The following is a 17,896-nucleotide window of genomic DNA, read 5'->3' as shown; positions in this document are numbered from 1 at the left end:
GCAGAGCTGACTGAGCCGTGTGACACATCGCTTATGTCCATGTGTGATGCCAGGCTAACGCTGCCAACCTCCACCCCGCCTCTGCCTCCCTCATGTCATAACACTCAGCCAGCACGTGTGTGGAGCTAATGATGAGCCTGGACGTAGCACGAGATGTAAACCGATGCATGCTAGTGTGAGGTATTTTCTAGCAGTGCAGCACTACTCCAAACCGGTATCTCGATTTGCTAATGCTAAGGTAAATAACACGTGCACACCAGTGGATATGGAATGCATGGAGGATCACCAAGACGCTATGGAGACCAGCGTAGGAGATTACAAGGACTCAGCTATGTTCAGGTTATTTCGGTTAAATCCAGCTGTCAACACGCACATCTCAGGACTTTCTTCTATCCTTTCCGCAGAGTCAGTTGCTTCATTTTTCACTTTACTCGTGTGGAACTCATTAAACCTTCTGACTTTGTTTCAGTCTCTTCTCTTTGACGCTTACACCAGAAACGGACATTCTAACACTAGGGTTGAGTTGTCTGTACATTGACTTTGGCGGTGTAGGCAAATATTCAAACTCAATACGTGCAGAATTGTATGGTAAGGTAGTCCTGACCAAATCTACCTCAAGATCTGGAGATTGATCTAATGGTATTGAAAGATGCAAATACAGAGAATGCTTAAGGGGCTGTACCTTTTTTTCCAAGTAATAAAGTAAAAGTACAGCTATATTGTACAGATATATTGTAAAAACAGCTCTTCGGGTCAAAATTAGATGGCTGCGTGTTGTTTGCATCTAATTATAAAGCATTTTATAAAGAATTTGAACCAGGAAGTAATGCTGGCACGCTGTTAGTATGCTAGCTGTTGTTAGCATTACAGTTATGGTTAAACTACACTCTGGCCTCTGATAGAAAACAGCTTATAAAGTCATCCCTGTGAATAATTAGGATGCTTGGAATTCATTAGACAAGTGATTTCCAGTCAGTTTTCTGCATTTTTAGGACAGTAAGCATCAGATACATTTTATTTTACAGTTTGCTGCCAGTTTAGTAACAATAGTGATTCAGTTTTTTTCATGCTGATAGGTTTCTGATGACATCACAGTGTTGTATATTTCCATTTATTTTTGCATATATTTGAGATAGGGGCAGGCAAAATAGGACAATTGTTGTTAGCTTTGGTGGTAAGATTGTGGATGTTGTCACCACTCACTTATTTTTTTATCACTGATTTTTATTAAGAAGAGCATCAGTTTGACAATATACATAGCCAAATACACATGTTAACGTGTTCATCTTTGTTTATTTTTGGAAAAAGACTTACACCTCCAACCCAACAACCTACCCACCCAGCCACCAACCAGAAGTATTACAGTGATGCAGCGAATTAAACCTTATCTGAGCAGAAAACTTTTTAATATCGTCTGCCAGCTGTGCCCACAATAGTCCACTGAGAAGCTTTGTTGCCTCTAGCTGAAGATGTCTGTGTAAACCCTCAGTCGTCCAGTCTGATCCATAGCAAAAGACGAAGTTTAAATCTGTCAACTGGACAAATCGTTGTAGGAGTCGTAGTAGACGTTTCACTGCTTATCTAAGCCGCTTCTTCAGTTCTGGTCAGATTATTTCTGGTGGACACTCCCTTATATCTATCCACACTGAAACTGTAAACAGCTATTGTTTCCAGTTACAGCCTCAACGACCCTATTCAACCTTTAATGGCCCTCCTAGCTCAAGATACCTCAAGATATGCAATGTCCAAAAACAATGAAGTCAATGATTGAAGGATATATATCGTTAGGTGGTTTCCATCTCTGAGATATATTTTTTGGCTGCAGTAAGGCCGGCTAGCCAGATTTTTCCTTTCCCAAAAGAAAATTTGGGTGTCATCATTCAAAAGTTGTACAATAAGCTCCATGGGTAAAGAACAACCAATACAACCAAACAATTGTTTACTTTACTCCACAGTTGTTGAACCCCTGGAGATTCCCAAACAACATGGAGAAAAGAGTCCATGGTCCCTGGAGCAAAGAACAAGCAATAATGATCAGATGCCTCATAACTGGTGTCAAATATACTCAGTTTCAACATATTTCTGAGACTTGAACGAGTATTTGGACATTGTCGACATTTGTATAGTGTCTGAATAATGCCAAAACTAAAGCAAAAGTCTGCAATTTGTTTTGTTTTTTTCCTTTCCACATGGTTCAAAAAGTGGCACATATCATCTTCATCAAATTTATGAACACTAGCATCTAAAAGTGTTGGTATTTGAAGTCACACAGGCTCTATCCCTATGGAAGAAAGAAGCCAGTGACGAGCCAAGGCGTAGCATGAAACGCTAAGTGTAACTAACTGAATAGTGAGCTTAGTGAGTGTCAGCACGCCCATACATTGAAACTACAGAGGATCAGTGTGGTGTGCTCTGTCAGATTAATGGCTGTCTTGTGATTAGAAGCGTGTGAATACAGAGGACAGGCTGAAAAGGTCAACTCACTGAGCTCAATGTAGCACGATGATAAAACGCTTCAAGTTAACGGTTGGTCACACTCTCCAAAGAAACAAGACACTATCATCTGTCTCAATGTGTCAATGGTCTTCTTAAGTTAAAGGAACATGTCCTGAGTTTGCAGATATGAGGTGGACATGTTCAAATCCAAACTAGCTTTTAATAGATACAGAAATCATTGCAATGCAGGCACTGTTTTAGGGTCTTTACTCTTCATCCAGACATAGAAGAACATGTAAACTCAAAAACTGAAAGAGGAATTGAACCTAATACTGTTTTTTATGTTTTTGTCTCTATAATTACTTGCAATTATGGTCTCTGTATGTCATTGTGTCTTTTATACAGACTAGCATGGCCCATTAGGTACCATGACCATGTTTCACTATCTGCGTTATTGTGTTGTTGTTGTTGTGTGTCTGTGTATATCTCAAACAAGCTCTGTGTTTGTGAAAAAGAACTTCCCCTCTGGGACAATAAAGTCTAAAAAGTCTCACTAGTGGATTCCAACACGATGGCTGTAATTAAACACTCTACAATCTGTCTTCTGTGCTTTGGCTTTGGAGCGTTCTGCTATTTCTGGACAGCCTGCGAAGCCTTTGTTCAGTCCCTGATTTGAGAAGGATAGGGAGAGTAAATACGCAATTTAAAGCGTTTTACCATAGACAGTATATAAGCCAATTGGAGAAAGTCATCCGTAAAACAGTCCAGGTCTAGTATTGGTTCTTCTTATCCTACATACTCTTTTCCTACGGAGTTTTATTTACGGTATGGTATATTATAATGATATTGAGTCTTACATAGCGCATTTCCAGACACCGGTGTTCATTTATTACTCAGTGGTGTGACAGTAGGTCAGTAAGTTAAGTGCTACCCCATTTACGGGAGGGCAGTCAGTTCAAACCTTGTCAAGAACCAAGACTAAGACACATGGTGCACTGTTATCACATTGGCGGGTATAGTAAAAGGAATGGCATTTGATGTAAAAACCTGCACATAGAAAAGTCTATTAACACTTTATAATAATTACATATGCATTGGCCTTAATAAAGCATGAAAAATACTGACAAATACTACACCTGAACAAAGGGGTAGATATTTTAAAGTGGTACCAAAAGTCACAGTTGGCTAGGTTGATGTTTTATCCATGGATATGCAACTACCAACCACAAAGTCGCTGAATGCCTGTTAATTTTTCTCAATTTTAATTCCTGTATTTCACAACTACATATCAGTAACTTGGTCCTGTCACCACAAGTCCCAAAACAAACCTGGCAGATTAAAAGTAAAAGACCCTCCTGCACCGGAACAGAAACTAGGAGATACTTGTTTGCCAGGCTAAATTGCCATTTAAGAAGAAGCTCATTCCATTAGACGGTAGCGTGGTGCTAGATCTTTGCTATCTTGCTTTGAGAACAGACGCAACATGATAAAATTAGCCTAGCATCATCCCGACACTAATTACACATGCTATTGTGATTTGTCTTCATGCATGTTTCTCTAATGCCTCCTCCTCTCTCCTCCTCCTCCTCTTCCTCTCTGTCCTTCCCTCTGGAGGATCTATCTGTCGGTGGATAAAAACACGTTGGCTTGCACGTGAAGGCTGTGCCGTGGCGTCTGCCTGGCACAGACTGTGTGACCTGCATCTCCATGGCCCCAGTGCCAGTCTGCACACCCACACTCAAACATGACGTTTTAGGTTTGTTTGAGCTGCTGACGAACTGGAAATATTAATAAAGGGAAACTGGAAACTAGATGTGTCAATGTACAGTCAGTGTGTTGTGGGACAGTATGGGGAGGTTACAAGATTGTTGGAATGCTGCCGTAAAACAAAACATGAGGTAAGAGAACCATTATTTCTAGCACAATGAGGACGTTTCATTGGAGAATAAAAATATGTAGTCAAAAATTAAAATTAACTAAATTTTTTTTTTTTTTTTTCACTTAAGTGCAATATTATGATAACTTTTTTGATAGTTCAGATAAAATTACACACACATTCCCACATGAGGATTTAGCAGCATTTAGCAATATTTAAATATCAGACAGTTACAGTTACAGATGGGTGATCACATACGGCATGTTAAGACCTTTATGAGGACGTAAGAACTTACCCAGAGGAAACTTGTATGTTTAGAAAAGTCAGTATTTATGTCTCAAAGCTAATGCTAACCTAATCTAAATGTCAAAATAGACACAAAACAACTTCTAGTAACAAGTCACTTGTTTGTGTCTGCACAATCATTCATTGTAGTGCTATTTCAACATCATTACCGGTAATTAATTTTAATTTGAGTTAGCATTATCTTCAAGACACAAATATCTACTTTTCAAAACACAGAAGTTTCCTCCAGTGAAGTATTTACGTTGTTGTAAAGGTCTTCTGTTGTCTGTGATTCATCCATAACGTGCTGTCCGCTGCCTGGTATTTAAATATTGATTTATTTTATCACGACTTTACCCATGTCCAATACACTATGAATGGAGCGAGAGGTGCGGCTCCGCACTTTTTGAGGGAACCGGAACTAGCTATGTGGCTCCATGAAAAGGGCCTATAAAGTTTAACTAAAATGTCTTCATGTCTTTATGTCTTTAATACAAATAAACAGAAAAGTTATAGTTACAAAGTATATGGTGCAAGATCTTATTCATATCATATTATGTTTTGTATAAAAACAAAGCCCAGGTGTATTAAGCTCAATGTACACAAACAAACTGTTGTGGAAAAGTGTTTTACAATATATTTACATGGGAGACAATAAAGGATTATCTTATTATTTTATCTTACATAAAAAAATAAATAAATAAAGGCACCCTGTATATGCCTATGTGGAGATGTGGAGCATTTTCTTCCTTCCACGGGCTTCTATCCATTGACCTATTGTGCACGGTTGCACTGAAAACACTTGTGTGCCTTGCCCAAGGACACATCCCTAATATAATGTTGGGGAGGACATGGGCTTCCATTCTTCACACATTACACCATTATACGACTGTAATTGACTTATTGTGTGTGGTTATATACTCACAATACCTGAGTTAGAGGTAGGTAAAGTGTCTTGCCCAAGGACACATCCACAGTGAAGTAGGGGGAGGGTTTGGACCGCAAACCATCACATATTATAGCCTATCGTTATCCAGGTGCATTTTACATAGAAATTTGAATCACATGAATAACATAATCTGAAATAGAAATCAAAAGCTGGATGTGTGCTAGCATGTTAGCATAAAGACTCATCCATCAGAGTTGGGAGTCAGGCAGGCAGATATTGAAAGGAAGAGTGTGCTGGAGTGGCTAAAGGCTAGCGTTTATTCACTTAGCTTCGACCGATAATAGTGTTAGCCTGGTGAAGCCAACCACAGTGCATCTATGTCAGCCGATTACACGACAATTTCCTCAAGGAAGCCAGCATTAGCTCAGCCGCTACCCCGGACTGTTCAATTATGTAAGGAGAGCGAGAGAGCTAGCTTCCTCAGAGTCCTCAGCATCCTCAGCATCCTCAGCATCCTCAGCTGGGCTGGAGACAGTAAAAGAGAATAATATTCAGTATCCTATAATAATGGATTTAACCATGCATATTTAAAGCCACAGTATGTCTGAAAATAGACTAGTTGTCGTTCTTGTTGTTGTTGTTTCTTCATTTTGTTTTATTACGCTGAAAACATGTGTCCTTAAAGTGACAGAATGTAACTTTCTGGAGGTGGAAAGTCAACTCCATGATCCTATTGAAATAGAAAGTAAAAAAAAAAAACATTTTCCATGCCAATAGATTTGTTTTATGCCATACTGTGGAATATTATAGCCAAAGAACAACATTTCCATGGAAACAAGCAGGAGGACACGTTCAGGCCTGTGTTTTTAAGTACTATAAAAACATCTGTAATGACAAAAAATACTTTTATTTTAGTCTGTTTTTGGCAAAAAGTTAGTGGGGCTTTACATTAAGTTTTTGAACTTGAGAATTTTTCTGAAAATTGTGTAACCTTGGGCATGGTGGTGCCCGCTGCTCCCAATAGGATGCCCCGGCAACACTGAAGCATGGGCCAAATGCAGAGGATGGATTTCCTTTTCTTTAAATTATGCAAGTCAACTTTTACAGCTGGTAATCACAACATCACTACATACAGGTTCATTATACATCAGCTCATGGAGTTGAGAAGCAGTAAAATAATTAAAGAGGGGATATTTTACTTCTGTGAGGTAATAACTGCTAACACATAACATATTTATCTTTTTATTGTTTTGGTGCTCTGAGTCCCCCTCCCTTTGCTCTCTGTGTTAAGCCTCTTCCCTTTCAGAGCGTGGTCACAAAACAATGAGCTGCATCCCACTAATAAAACAAATACACATTACATCAGTTGTACATTTATGGAGAATTGTCTTGCGGTTTGTGGGCGGAGCCTTGTACAGGATCTTACAGTTAACTCTAAGGAGTGTTCGAATAGGACCCGGAAGAGACCACTATAATACTCAAACATCCAAAAAAAAAAAATAATAATAATAATGTATCTGCCTCTGTCTCATAAAAACAACCAAACAAAAAAAATAAATAAATAAACAAATCCTATATTATGACGTCATCTAAAGCCCATGGTAGCCTCCATGAACCAGCCTTTCATGCCTTGTTACCCTAGCAACAAGTGACGTAGCGGCGTCCAGGGTAAAGGAGGAGACAGGAATATTTTTCACCAAAACATTAATCGAATCAGCTCCATATTGCACTTCTGTGTTTTACATATTCACCAGTTACTCACAGCAAATATATTCAACTACAAAAACATTAATAATTCATGCTGTAGTTACATAATTGACACAAAAGCTTAACATCGTTTCCCCGTAGCTAAAACTGGCACGAAATTGATTCCTGGATGCCTGCGTTCACCAGGAATCCCATTTACCAAAAAAACAGATTCATAAAATGCTAATCCGGCTATGCTAATCCAATTAAAAACAACGCAATCATATTAAAAGCGGAGAAATCATCTAAGCTATTTTTCTTTGTGTCAGATTTAACAAAGGAACCCTCCCTTTAAGGCTCGTGCACAGAATGATGATTGAGTCTGCGCCGCCATCTGCTGGAGGTCAGAGGAACTGCACGATTATGTAAGAGCAGCCTGTTATTGTTATGATTTGTGTCCAGGGAGCGTTGGGCATAAAAAAAAATTGTGTTATCGTTTTGGTTTATGTTGCATTTGTGTTCAGGGCAGTTAGAGAGCAATTTGTCGCGCTTGTAAAGATATTATGGTGATAGCTGCATGCCAGGAGGGAATGATGGTATCTGATGTGTTTTTTTCAGTGTCTATAATTCAACATAACCACGTACAATCCTCAGTTATTACAGCTGATTTGACTTGCATTTACAGAGAGTTGCATCTCCTACACTGTAAATGGTATTCATTCTATCTATCTGTTGCTGAATCTGAAATGTGTTTTTCTATCGCTCTTATTATAGCCTGTAGTACTAGTATTGAGTGCCCTATTCTTGAAATTGCACCCAGACACAGTGAGAAAATACCAGCGGTATTAGCAGCCTCATCATCTATAGGCCCCGCAGGTGCTCCCAGGCTTAAAATTGCTTCCCAGTTGTTTCTATTTTAAAGCAGTTTTTCATAATTGAATAATTTATGGAGCATAATCCAACAGGGAGCTAAAATCGGATTTCTGCACCTGAAGCAGGTCATTCATTTTCAAATACATTTTTCAAATGTCATGAGTTGAAAGGTATGATGGTGGATGATGGGAGAATTTCTTCTTCCACAAAAGCCATTCAATTTATTTATCTGCATTATTATTATTATTATTTTTTGTAAGGGTCTTTCTTTGAATTTCATTTTTGTCTGAAAGATACTGTAGAAATAAAATGTATCAATATTTACAGGCTTTTTTCGTATATTACCAGCCGCCACCAGTCTGACAGGTATAATGTAATGTAACATTTGCATGTATACATTGATGGAACGTAACAAAGTAAAAGTAAAGTACTGTATTTAAGCCCACATTTTAGGTATCTGTACTTTATTTAAGTGTATTTTAAAGTGGATACTTTTTGCTTCTACTCCAATACATTTTTTCAACAGTTTGAGACCTGCTGAAAAGTCCAAGTTTCTTTTTCTTTTCTTTTTTTTTTTTATCATGTTCATAGTTTGAGCAAAGAAAAAAATATACACAAAAAACAAAAAAGAAAAACAAATAGAAATAAACAAATCAATCAACAAAATCAATACATTTGAAGCTGTATTAGTTCTCTAAATCTGTGTAAAAAGTACAGCAGGTAGATTTTTTCCTATGATACTTTTACTTGAGTATTTTTTGCTCTGGTATCTGTACTTTTATTAGTAAAAAAAATACTTTAAAAGAGTACTTTTTCTACCACTGCACACAAACAAACACATTCAACTTCTATTTGTATAAAGCTCCAGTTTATTATGGCAATTTACCACCACCAGATAGAATCAACAAGAGGGATTCATCCAGTAAGATATACGCACCACTGACATTAGAATTCGCTAAAAAATACACCGTCCTCCATCACCTCCGTAACAGTGCGACCTGCAGTTTGGACAGCCATAAGTTGCATTGTGAATAACACTCAATACAGACATATTAGCCACTGTAGAACACAAAGGTTTGAGCACAACAGAGCATATTTACATTAGACAAATTTTGGCTGTTATGTGCATCATTTTTATCATTCCTCCCAAAAAAAACAGCTAACTCCTTCGTGTCCGCGTTAGCAGAAAACACTGACTTAAGCTACTTCTTCCGACTTGAAATGGTCAACAAGTATGTTTTACAAATGTGATTACAAAAATGTCCACAAGCATTTTTAACCACTGAGGCGATATCTCTAAAGCCCATTAGGTCAATAACAGTACTTCACACAATTACATGTACAACTGTAAACTGCCACTAGGCACATTTTTTCAAATTTGGAATAAGCAAATCTTAAAGGTCTTACATTATGAATTATTCAAATATCTGGGGACATCTTAGCCTCGATATTTCATGTTGTATAATTCAAATAAAATGTGTATGGAAAGCAACTATAGGCCACAGGTTCCTCATTTTGACATGATTTTACACCAGTAGAGGGCGCAACAACTCCACCTGCTTGTGTAGTGAAAGATTAAAGGCCCTGTACCCGATTTTGTCCATGTATTTGAGAAAAAACTTCTCTTGCCCCAGTAAAGATGTACTGTATAAGCAGCTGTTCAGGTCAAAACATGCGTGCTGCCTGTTTAATTATAAAGCGTTTTATTGTCTGATAATCAGGAAGTGCACGTTAGCATGGCAGCTGTTGATAGTTTTACCATGACAGCAAAACTCTACACTGGCTTTTGAGCATTGTGAAAAGCACTTAATTAAAATGCTCGGAACACATAACAAGTCTGGTGAACATATATGGATTTTCAAAACAAAGAGAAGCACTTCCTGGTTTACAACTTGATGACATCACAAGGTGGTGGGGACTATTTGAGCTTTGGAGAAAGAAAGTGTAAAATATATGAATAACTATTCAAAAAGGGATGGGACAAAATGCAACAAAAATGTGTATGTTTTTGGATGATACAACATTATAATTTTTTTTTTTTTTTATGTTTAGTGTATATTGGACCTATAAAATAATAGTTTGACGCAACTGGCAGTGGAATATTCACTAAAGGAATGTCTCAAGATATGCACTAATCTTCAGCCATTACTAAATTCATAAAATCCCTGGTTTTAAGACGGCAACAGTCAGATAGTACAAAATAGGATCAACAATACACATGTACTTCCAACATAGTGTCATTTTTGCTAGTGGTAGCTGGTTGAACACACCACAAGGGGCAGCACTGCACTCTCCTGTAAAAGCATAGTTACATCACATAGTGGAACAAGACCCAAGGGAAATCCGAACATGTCGCAGCTCGACGTGTTTAAATAATAGAAAAATAGTTCATTGTACAATCTACTTTGCATCGAGTCCCGGGCAAGTGTCGACTGGCGAGGGTAGCCATTTTGGATCTTGCCGGCTCGGAACTTTATTGTCCGACTCTCCAGCGTCAAGGGCAATGGGAGTGCGTGGTTCAAACGTCTCACAGAATGCCAGCCATGTTCTGTAGGTATAGAATTGGCGACCGCTCAGGTGGGGGGTACCCGAGGAGAAAGGGAGGGTCCAGGCGAGGAGGAGCGCGGGGGACTAAGATCCGTCTTTGGCCTGGGCGCTTTCCGCTGGGGCGCTGGCCTCCTCTGACGCTGGGGATTGGGCTCCTCCCGGTCCATCTGTGCAGATAAGAGAAGGGAGGGCGGGGTTACGGTAAATTGTAAAACAGGTTACACAGAATTACAGATGAAATGTTGATACTAACTGCTAAATTGTTATCGAGAATCTGGCCTGTTCTTTAGCAGCAAAATCACGTTTGACATTTTACATTCAATTTTACACTTAAAGAAGTCCAGATTTAGATTGAGGTGCACATTTTATTAACAGACCGAAACATGAAATACTGACAAAACTAATACATCAGAACATATTTGCAGAGGTCTTAAAGCTACCATCCGTAATTAGACTGGCCGACCCGATCATGTTGTATTCTCACACATCACCACTAGATGCTATCTATGCTGCTGCTGCCTGACAGAGTGCCAGCTTTGGCCTGACAGAAGAAGACCAAAGAGCACAGTCTGAGTCTGAACAAAGGCCAGGTAAGGGGAGGCAGTTACAGGTTTCATATATGTAGTCTGCTGGTAAAATAAAAAATAAAAAATAAAATAAAAATTTAATAAACTTAGGGATGGTGGCTTTAACAACTACGTTAACAGATTTAATACAAATTGCATTTAATTTTGCAGCACACTCAAAAATCAATAGAAGGGTTGAGAATCTAAGCACTTTTTTGGACTATAAATAAAAGAAAAAAAAATCTCAAAAATTCTCAATAAAAAAAAAAAAAAAAAAAAAAAAAAAACAATGGCAGATATTATTGGGAACATTGAATCACTGACAAAAATATAATTAAACTATTCAAACACTTTTGTCCAAAATACATCTAAATTATTAGAATAAAAATAAAAAAAAATCATAAAAAAAATCATAATAATTTTTACAGATCTGTCTTTGTAGTTTAATCAGGACTGAATGCACATGAAAATTAAAAAATCAAAGTTGCAAGATAGATTTGTGTTTTGAATGGACTGTTGTGGTCACGGTGGTGTTCACGCGAGCCTCTCCCTGTCTCCTCTGTGTGTGTGTGTGCTGTGTGTGCGCTTTGTGTGTGTTGTGTGGTTGTGGACAGTGATTGATATTGCACAGTAGCACAGTGTCACGGGACCTTAAATGACATAAGGGATCTGGACAGTAGTGACTAAGTTCATTTGTGTCTCTAATGCGTCTGTTTACTCTTTTCTATCGAGTTACTTGATAAAATAAAAGGGAATCATAGAACCAGGGTTGTCTGGTAGTTTCTGAATGTGACGCAATGGGAATAGTGATTTTTTCATGTATCTTTTTGAATTTCTGTAGGTGTAACAAACAGTTTTGCAAACAGAAGAACAGCATTTTCTACTATAAAGGCTGAACCATGCAACTTTTCAGCTCATCTCCATGGATATGTTATTGCTTTTCCCCCAGTATTTTGTGTTTTTCAATAACATGTGTTCTTATTGGCTTATAGCTATAAAAAAAACAAAAAAAACAAACAAACACCTGCTTGTCTCCATGGAGATAGATACCTTTAATTTGGAACATTCAAGGCAACACAGGAAAATCTGCATAGAGCCTACCATATTTTCCAGACTATAAGTCTCACTTTTTTTATAGTTTGGCCAGGGGTGCGACTTAGTCAGATAATTTTTCATGTGGAACAATATTGTAAATGTTTAGTTTATCATAAGTCTAGCTTAAGGTCATGAAAACGTCCTGTTTTCCGGTTCAGCCTTTTACACTAATGGTATGGTATGGTATGGTATGGTATGCTTTTATTTGAAACAGGGACAGTGCACAACATTACATTGACCTTAAAAAAAAAAGGAGAGATGTTTGGTGCCAGGTTATAGCATAGATGCTAATTTCCACCTGTAGTCCCTGGACAGGCTGATGTTTAGTAAATAAGTTTGGTGTAGATGGATGAGAAACCTGTACATCTATGATACATACATCAAATACAGCACATCTCACATTCAAATACGACATTTCTAAAAACATTCAGCTCACACACACACTTCCATACCAAATTATTCACACACAAACATTCAATTTCAAATGTGCAAATACTCTTTCAATGCGATGTCTTACCCAACAGAGCAGTATTTAAGAAACAATTGAAAAGTAAAATATAAAGTTTTGGGTTCACCCATTTGTTTACTATCAGGCCAAAGTGGTGTGTATATTTTCCATGTGTTCATGTGCAGTTTTGTGTGTATATGTGAGCCAGAGCTTATGTTATATTTGATGTGTTTGTTCTACGGTGTGAACTGTGATGAAGAAGTAAGACCACAGTAAACATCAGTGAAAAGAACTTGTGTCTCTCATGTTTGTGGACAAGCCACATATGTTATATTAGCATAGTGTATCTGATTAACTGTTAAAAGCTTACATTAACATACCAGACATGTATTCAGTTCGTTGTTGTGTTACATTAGCATGTGCTGTACTGCTATTCAGCCTGTTGTTCTCTATTTTATTATTATTATAACTTGCCTTTAAAGATAAAATGCTCTTAGTCTCGGATATTTTAAAATAAATTTCCCCAGAAAATGCGACTTACAGTAGAGTGCGATTCATGTTGTTTTTTTTGTTTTTTTTTCATTATTATGCATTTTTATACTCCATACTCCAGAGCATCGAATAGTCCAGAAAATCCGGTGCACAAAACTAATGCTCACATTGTGGCTACACATGCAGTGCATTGTTGTTACTGCATAAAATGGTTTAATTTTACCGTTCTCTGTAATGAACTGGCAGTATTTTCTGTCATATGCCCTTTCTGACCCCACCCACAACCAAAATTCAGATTTCAGGATAATTTATTTTAAAAAACACATTCATTTAACACCAGCAGAGAGTGCTACAGCCCGACGTGCTGCACAATGAGCCCTGGAGCAGTTTAAGTATGACTAAAAACAATAGCTCCTAGCAATGAAGTTATTTAGCTGTGCAGTGAATTCCAATTGAGCAATGAAATGATTCAAACTGGTCTGTTGAACTCGTATTGATTCTAAAAAATATTGAGGTCAACATTTTTTGAGTGTGGGCGATGCTGGTGAAGTTATTTGACAATTTAGTTTCTACATTTGGAAAAAAAAAAAATATTGCTATGTCACCCTCCAAGTGTTCATCTGACACTAATGCTGCAATTAGCCTTCTTTATTGAGCATAATGTGGTAGTTTATTAGTTAACACTGTTTTGTCGCTGTTACATTTTAAGAGATAGATGCGATTTATTTTTATTCACAAGCTGTTGTCATTGCTACTGATTTCATTCACTTCTCCCCACAGACGCACCCAAACTCCATTTCTCTACCCATAATACGTTTTATGCCTCCTTAAATCCAAACAGTTGTTGCTTCACATTCTCAGCTTGCAGTACTTTGAGATTTTAATAGCTCAGAGCTCCCTGCAGTGCCGTGTAAAAACATGGGACTACATAAAGACTGCGGTGGCAAAGTACCTTGGAGGGACAGCTCGCCCAGCTTGAGTGGCAGGTCGCCCGGGTTGACTCCAGCGGGGGAGCCCAGGATGTCGGGCAGGGCGTTCCTCCTCCCCGATCGTCCCGAAGAGGCGAAGTCTAAAACGGGCTCCACCTCCGTCATCTCCAGTCACCTAAGTAAAGAGTAAAAGAAGAAATATATAGACTGTAACTATAATACTATAACGTACTACCGGTACGTATTTTGTGTGTATTTGCTAACACTTTATAATAACACCTCGAGTTTCACAGTAATGCATTTAACTTCTACATACATGAATACAGCCAAGTTATATGTTACAGATTACAAGTTACAGGTCTGGTCTATGGAGAGGCGAGTCAAATCACAATAAGAATGCATGTTAAAACACCTCAAAACACCTGCAATTAAAAAAAAAAGCAAGATGAATTAGCTAAATTCCATATTGCGGATAATTCCAGGCAGCGCACTTACATCTCCTGTCATGATCCCTGTCTTGCTCTCCCTGCACCCTCGTCTCCCTCCTCCCTCACCTGCCTGTCTCCGGAGCTGGGCGGAATCCTGACTCCTCCCACGCGCACCTGTCTTCCATCAACGCAATCAACACCACCTGCCGTGGATAAGAGGGGTCTGGACGAGTCACTTGGCGCCGGAACGTCCGCGTGCTCTACGTGAATATGCTCTTGGCTTTACACTTTTTTGATCCTTGTACTCTCGTGTTTATTGGAACTTTTCTGCCCTACTCCAGGAATCCGCCGAGAACCAGCTCCGGATCTCCCCTGCCCCTGCACCTCTGCTCTGGTATGGTCTTGTGTCTTCCTGTTTCATCGTGCACCCCTGTCTCTCCACGTCCACGGTCCCGCACCTACGCTCCCCAGCTCCTATGGATTTCGACTCACGATTAACTAAGACTTTGAACTAAGTTTTGAACTATTACCTTTGTGATCACGTGTGTGAATAAAGATATTGTTAACCTTCGTGAGTCTGCACCTTTGGTCCTTACGCCACGCTGGTTACGACATCTCCATGGAGACAAGAAAAAAGCAGACCCCCCCCTACCAGAAAAGTTACATAGTGCACCTTCAATGCCTTATTGTTTCACTGGCCATATATGTTCACACAGCACTCTTCCATAGACAAGGTGAAGGGTGAAGTGTCTTGCCTCGGGACACAACATCAACAGTGTGTTTGCCAACCCAAGAAAAACCCAGAGGCTGATTCTTGCTACTGGCACTGTGTACGGTCTGTCGCTGTACCCCTGGGCAAGATCTTGAAATATTCTCCTGCAGTTTCCTCCGTTTTAGCTCACAGTAGAGTTGTCAAAAGTATAAAAAATCTGACACTAATTGATATTAAAACTAGTATCAATTAGTGTCTAGATACTTATTTAAGCTAGTATAGATACTACAAAAGTCACAGGGCAGGAATGAACCTTTCCTGAATAGCTTTAGGATGATTTTGAGCTGTATCAGAACTAGAAGTATAAGACACAGAGACTAGTACACGCCCTGACTGAGGGATTACATATAAAAGAAAGTACTAGGATTTAATGTTGAAAATCACATTATCATGGCATTGTAATTAGTTTTGAGTATCACAACTATTCCTTAGTATTGTAGTATTGTAGTATCATGATAATCCTACCACACCTATGTCATTACTACTACACATTTTGCCCAGAACAGCGCCCCCTGGTCTCACATCTAGACCTTCAAATTGCCCGTGCCTCTCCTCTGCTCCAGTATTTGTCAAGAGAAAGAAAAAGGGTCTGTCATTGAAGCAGAGGAAGATTTGTCTGTCTGGTCTCCTAGCAACCAGCATCTGGGGAAGGCTGCCGAGGCTCCGCCGGAGACAGGCAGAATTACATCCCCTGTCACACGTACGCTTACAGCCAGCCTCTGTTGCCACGGCGACTATGCAGGGAAAAAAAAGCACCGCTGGTAGGTAAACATGTGACTCCGTTGTAAGATACTGTGTCTTATAATGTTATTCCTACTTGAAGTTCAGATTTTGTGCGTTTTTGTTTTTGTGGTCCTGTTTTGAAATACTTTTGGTATTGGTATCACTTATGTTACATGAAAAACAGAAAACAAAATTGTTACACGGAAAAAATACACAATGATATATATGATTTGTTAGGTATTAAAAGCACTGAATAGGACAGATTTTTACTGTCTTAAAAACGTGAAAAACAGAAGTTATCCCTCATTTATAAATTCAGAGGATCCTTTTTGGTTTTTTTTTACTTAAAGGATGAACAGAGCAATACTATCTCTTGAGAATCATATAGTTTAAAGGACGGGACAAACATTAATGAAAAAAGACACAACTGCAGGTGTGATTTTGAAAGAGAACGACAATATGGTTCAAAGCCTAACAATAACATTTAGTAATATGGTATATAAAAAATAAAGTACTATTTTAAAAAGTTAATTGTTTGTCCACTGATCCGAAAGTTGCCAATTCGAGTCCCGCTCTCGACATAAACATCATTGGTTGAGTGGTCAAATCCACTGACTCACATGTTGGTGATGCGATTCCAGCTCCCACAGACACTTAACCTACCTCGCCCCCAGTGTCTGCGTACACTGATGTATGAAAGTGGGCATGCAGTTCCTTGATTTAAAACACTTTGAATGGCTCGAAGATGCAAAAGCGGTATATAAAAATGTGACCAGTTACCCACAGGAAGGCTTTAAGTGTAAATATCTGAAATGGAAGCAAGGAAGTATATACACTGCCTGGTCAAAAAAAAAAGTCGCCACCAAAAAAAAAAAAAGGTCACACACTCTAGTATTTGGTTGTTCCGCCTTTAGCTTTGATTACGTCACACATTCGCTATGGCATTGTTTCGTTAAGCTTCTGCAAGATTTATTTCCATCCAGTGTTGTATTCATTTTTCACCAAGATGTTGCATTGATGATGGTCGAGTCTGACGCTGCACAAAGCTTCTCCAGCTCATCCCAAAGATTCTCAATGGGGTTAAGGTCTGGACTCTGTGGTGGACAATCCATGTGTGAAAATGATGTCTCATGCTCCTGAACCAGTCACAATTTGAGCCCGATGAATCCTGGCATTGTCATCCTGGAATATGTCCGTGACATCAGGGAAGAAAAAATCCACTGATGGAATAACCTGGTCATTCAGTATATTCAGGTGTCAGCTGACCTCATTCTTTGAGCACAGACTGTTGCTGAACCTTGACCTGACTCATACCTATAGGCTCGTACTTATTTGCTCAGTTAAATCCAGGTGACGTATTATTCAACAGGTGAGGCAAAATTTTACAAAACAAAGCAGAAATAATTGCCACCATATTTTTGTAATGAAGAATGTAAATAAAACTAAATCTTGGTTGTTGAACTTTGCCAGTTTTGAATTCATACAGATAACATTATAGGCCCAGTTATTATACAGAATTTAACCACGAAACAGGTTAAAACCAGACTTCTTATCTATTACCCCGCCTTTGTATTGCGAGCTGTAGCCGCTTTAGAATGGTTTGAATGCTTTCTCTTTCCCATCAGACACTCTCCACAAAGGCATAGTGAGGGAGTGAAAGTAAGACTCGGGTGATATAAAGAAGATCTGGATCCGGGGAGAAAGGGCCACCCGTTAGCCATCTGTTAGCCTTGAGCGCTATTGTAGCTAAGCCAGTGATCTCATCGGGCACACACACACACACAGCACTGATATGTGACTCTGCTTAATTCATTTGACCATATGGTATTGTGTAAGCCTAAGCCGTCTTTT

At 38.8% G+C, this 17,896-nt stretch overlaps 1 protein-coding gene across 1 annotated transcript; it reads right to left on the bottom strand.

The window, feature by feature from the left end:
• Positions 1 to 8,978: 8,978 nt before the first annotated feature.
• LOC117378905 (cAMP-dependent protein kinase inhibitor alpha-like) lies at positions 8,979 to 14,287 on the bottom strand. Its single transcript, XM_033975594.2, has 2 exons — positions 14,146 to 14,287; positions 8,979 to 10,759 (listed from the first exon to the last, which is right to left on the bottom strand). Exons 1-2 carry the CDS (start codon positions 14,285 to 14,287, stop codon positions 10,677 to 10,679), a joined length of 225 nt encoding a protein of 74 aa, XP_033831485.1. The 3' UTR covers positions 8,979 to 10,676.
• Positions 14,288 to 17,896: the final 3,609 nt, after the last annotated feature.

This window comes from Periophthalmus magnuspinnatus, chromosome 11 (genome assembly GCF_009829125.3).
Source record: "Periophthalmus magnuspinnatus isolate fPerMag1 chromosome 11, fPerMag1.2.pri, whole genome shotgun sequence".
Lineage (NCBI taxonomy): Eukaryota > Metazoa > Chordata > Actinopteri > Gobiiformes > Gobiidae > Periophthalmus > Periophthalmus magnuspinnatus.
Note: the sequence above shows the minus strand (reverse complement) of the source record. Positions and strands in the feature narration are given on the sequence as shown.

Excerpts from the sequence above, each read along its gene's own strand:
- LOC117378905 (XM_033975594.2), bottom strand. The coding sequence starts at position 14,287 with ATGACGGAGGTGGAGCCCGTTTTAGACTTCGCCTCTTCGGGACGATCG. Across the intron at positions 10,760-14,145 it reads GGGCGAGCTGTCCCTCCAAG|ATGGACCGGGAGGAGCCCAA; the intron begins GTACTTTGCCAC and ends TTATCTGCACAG.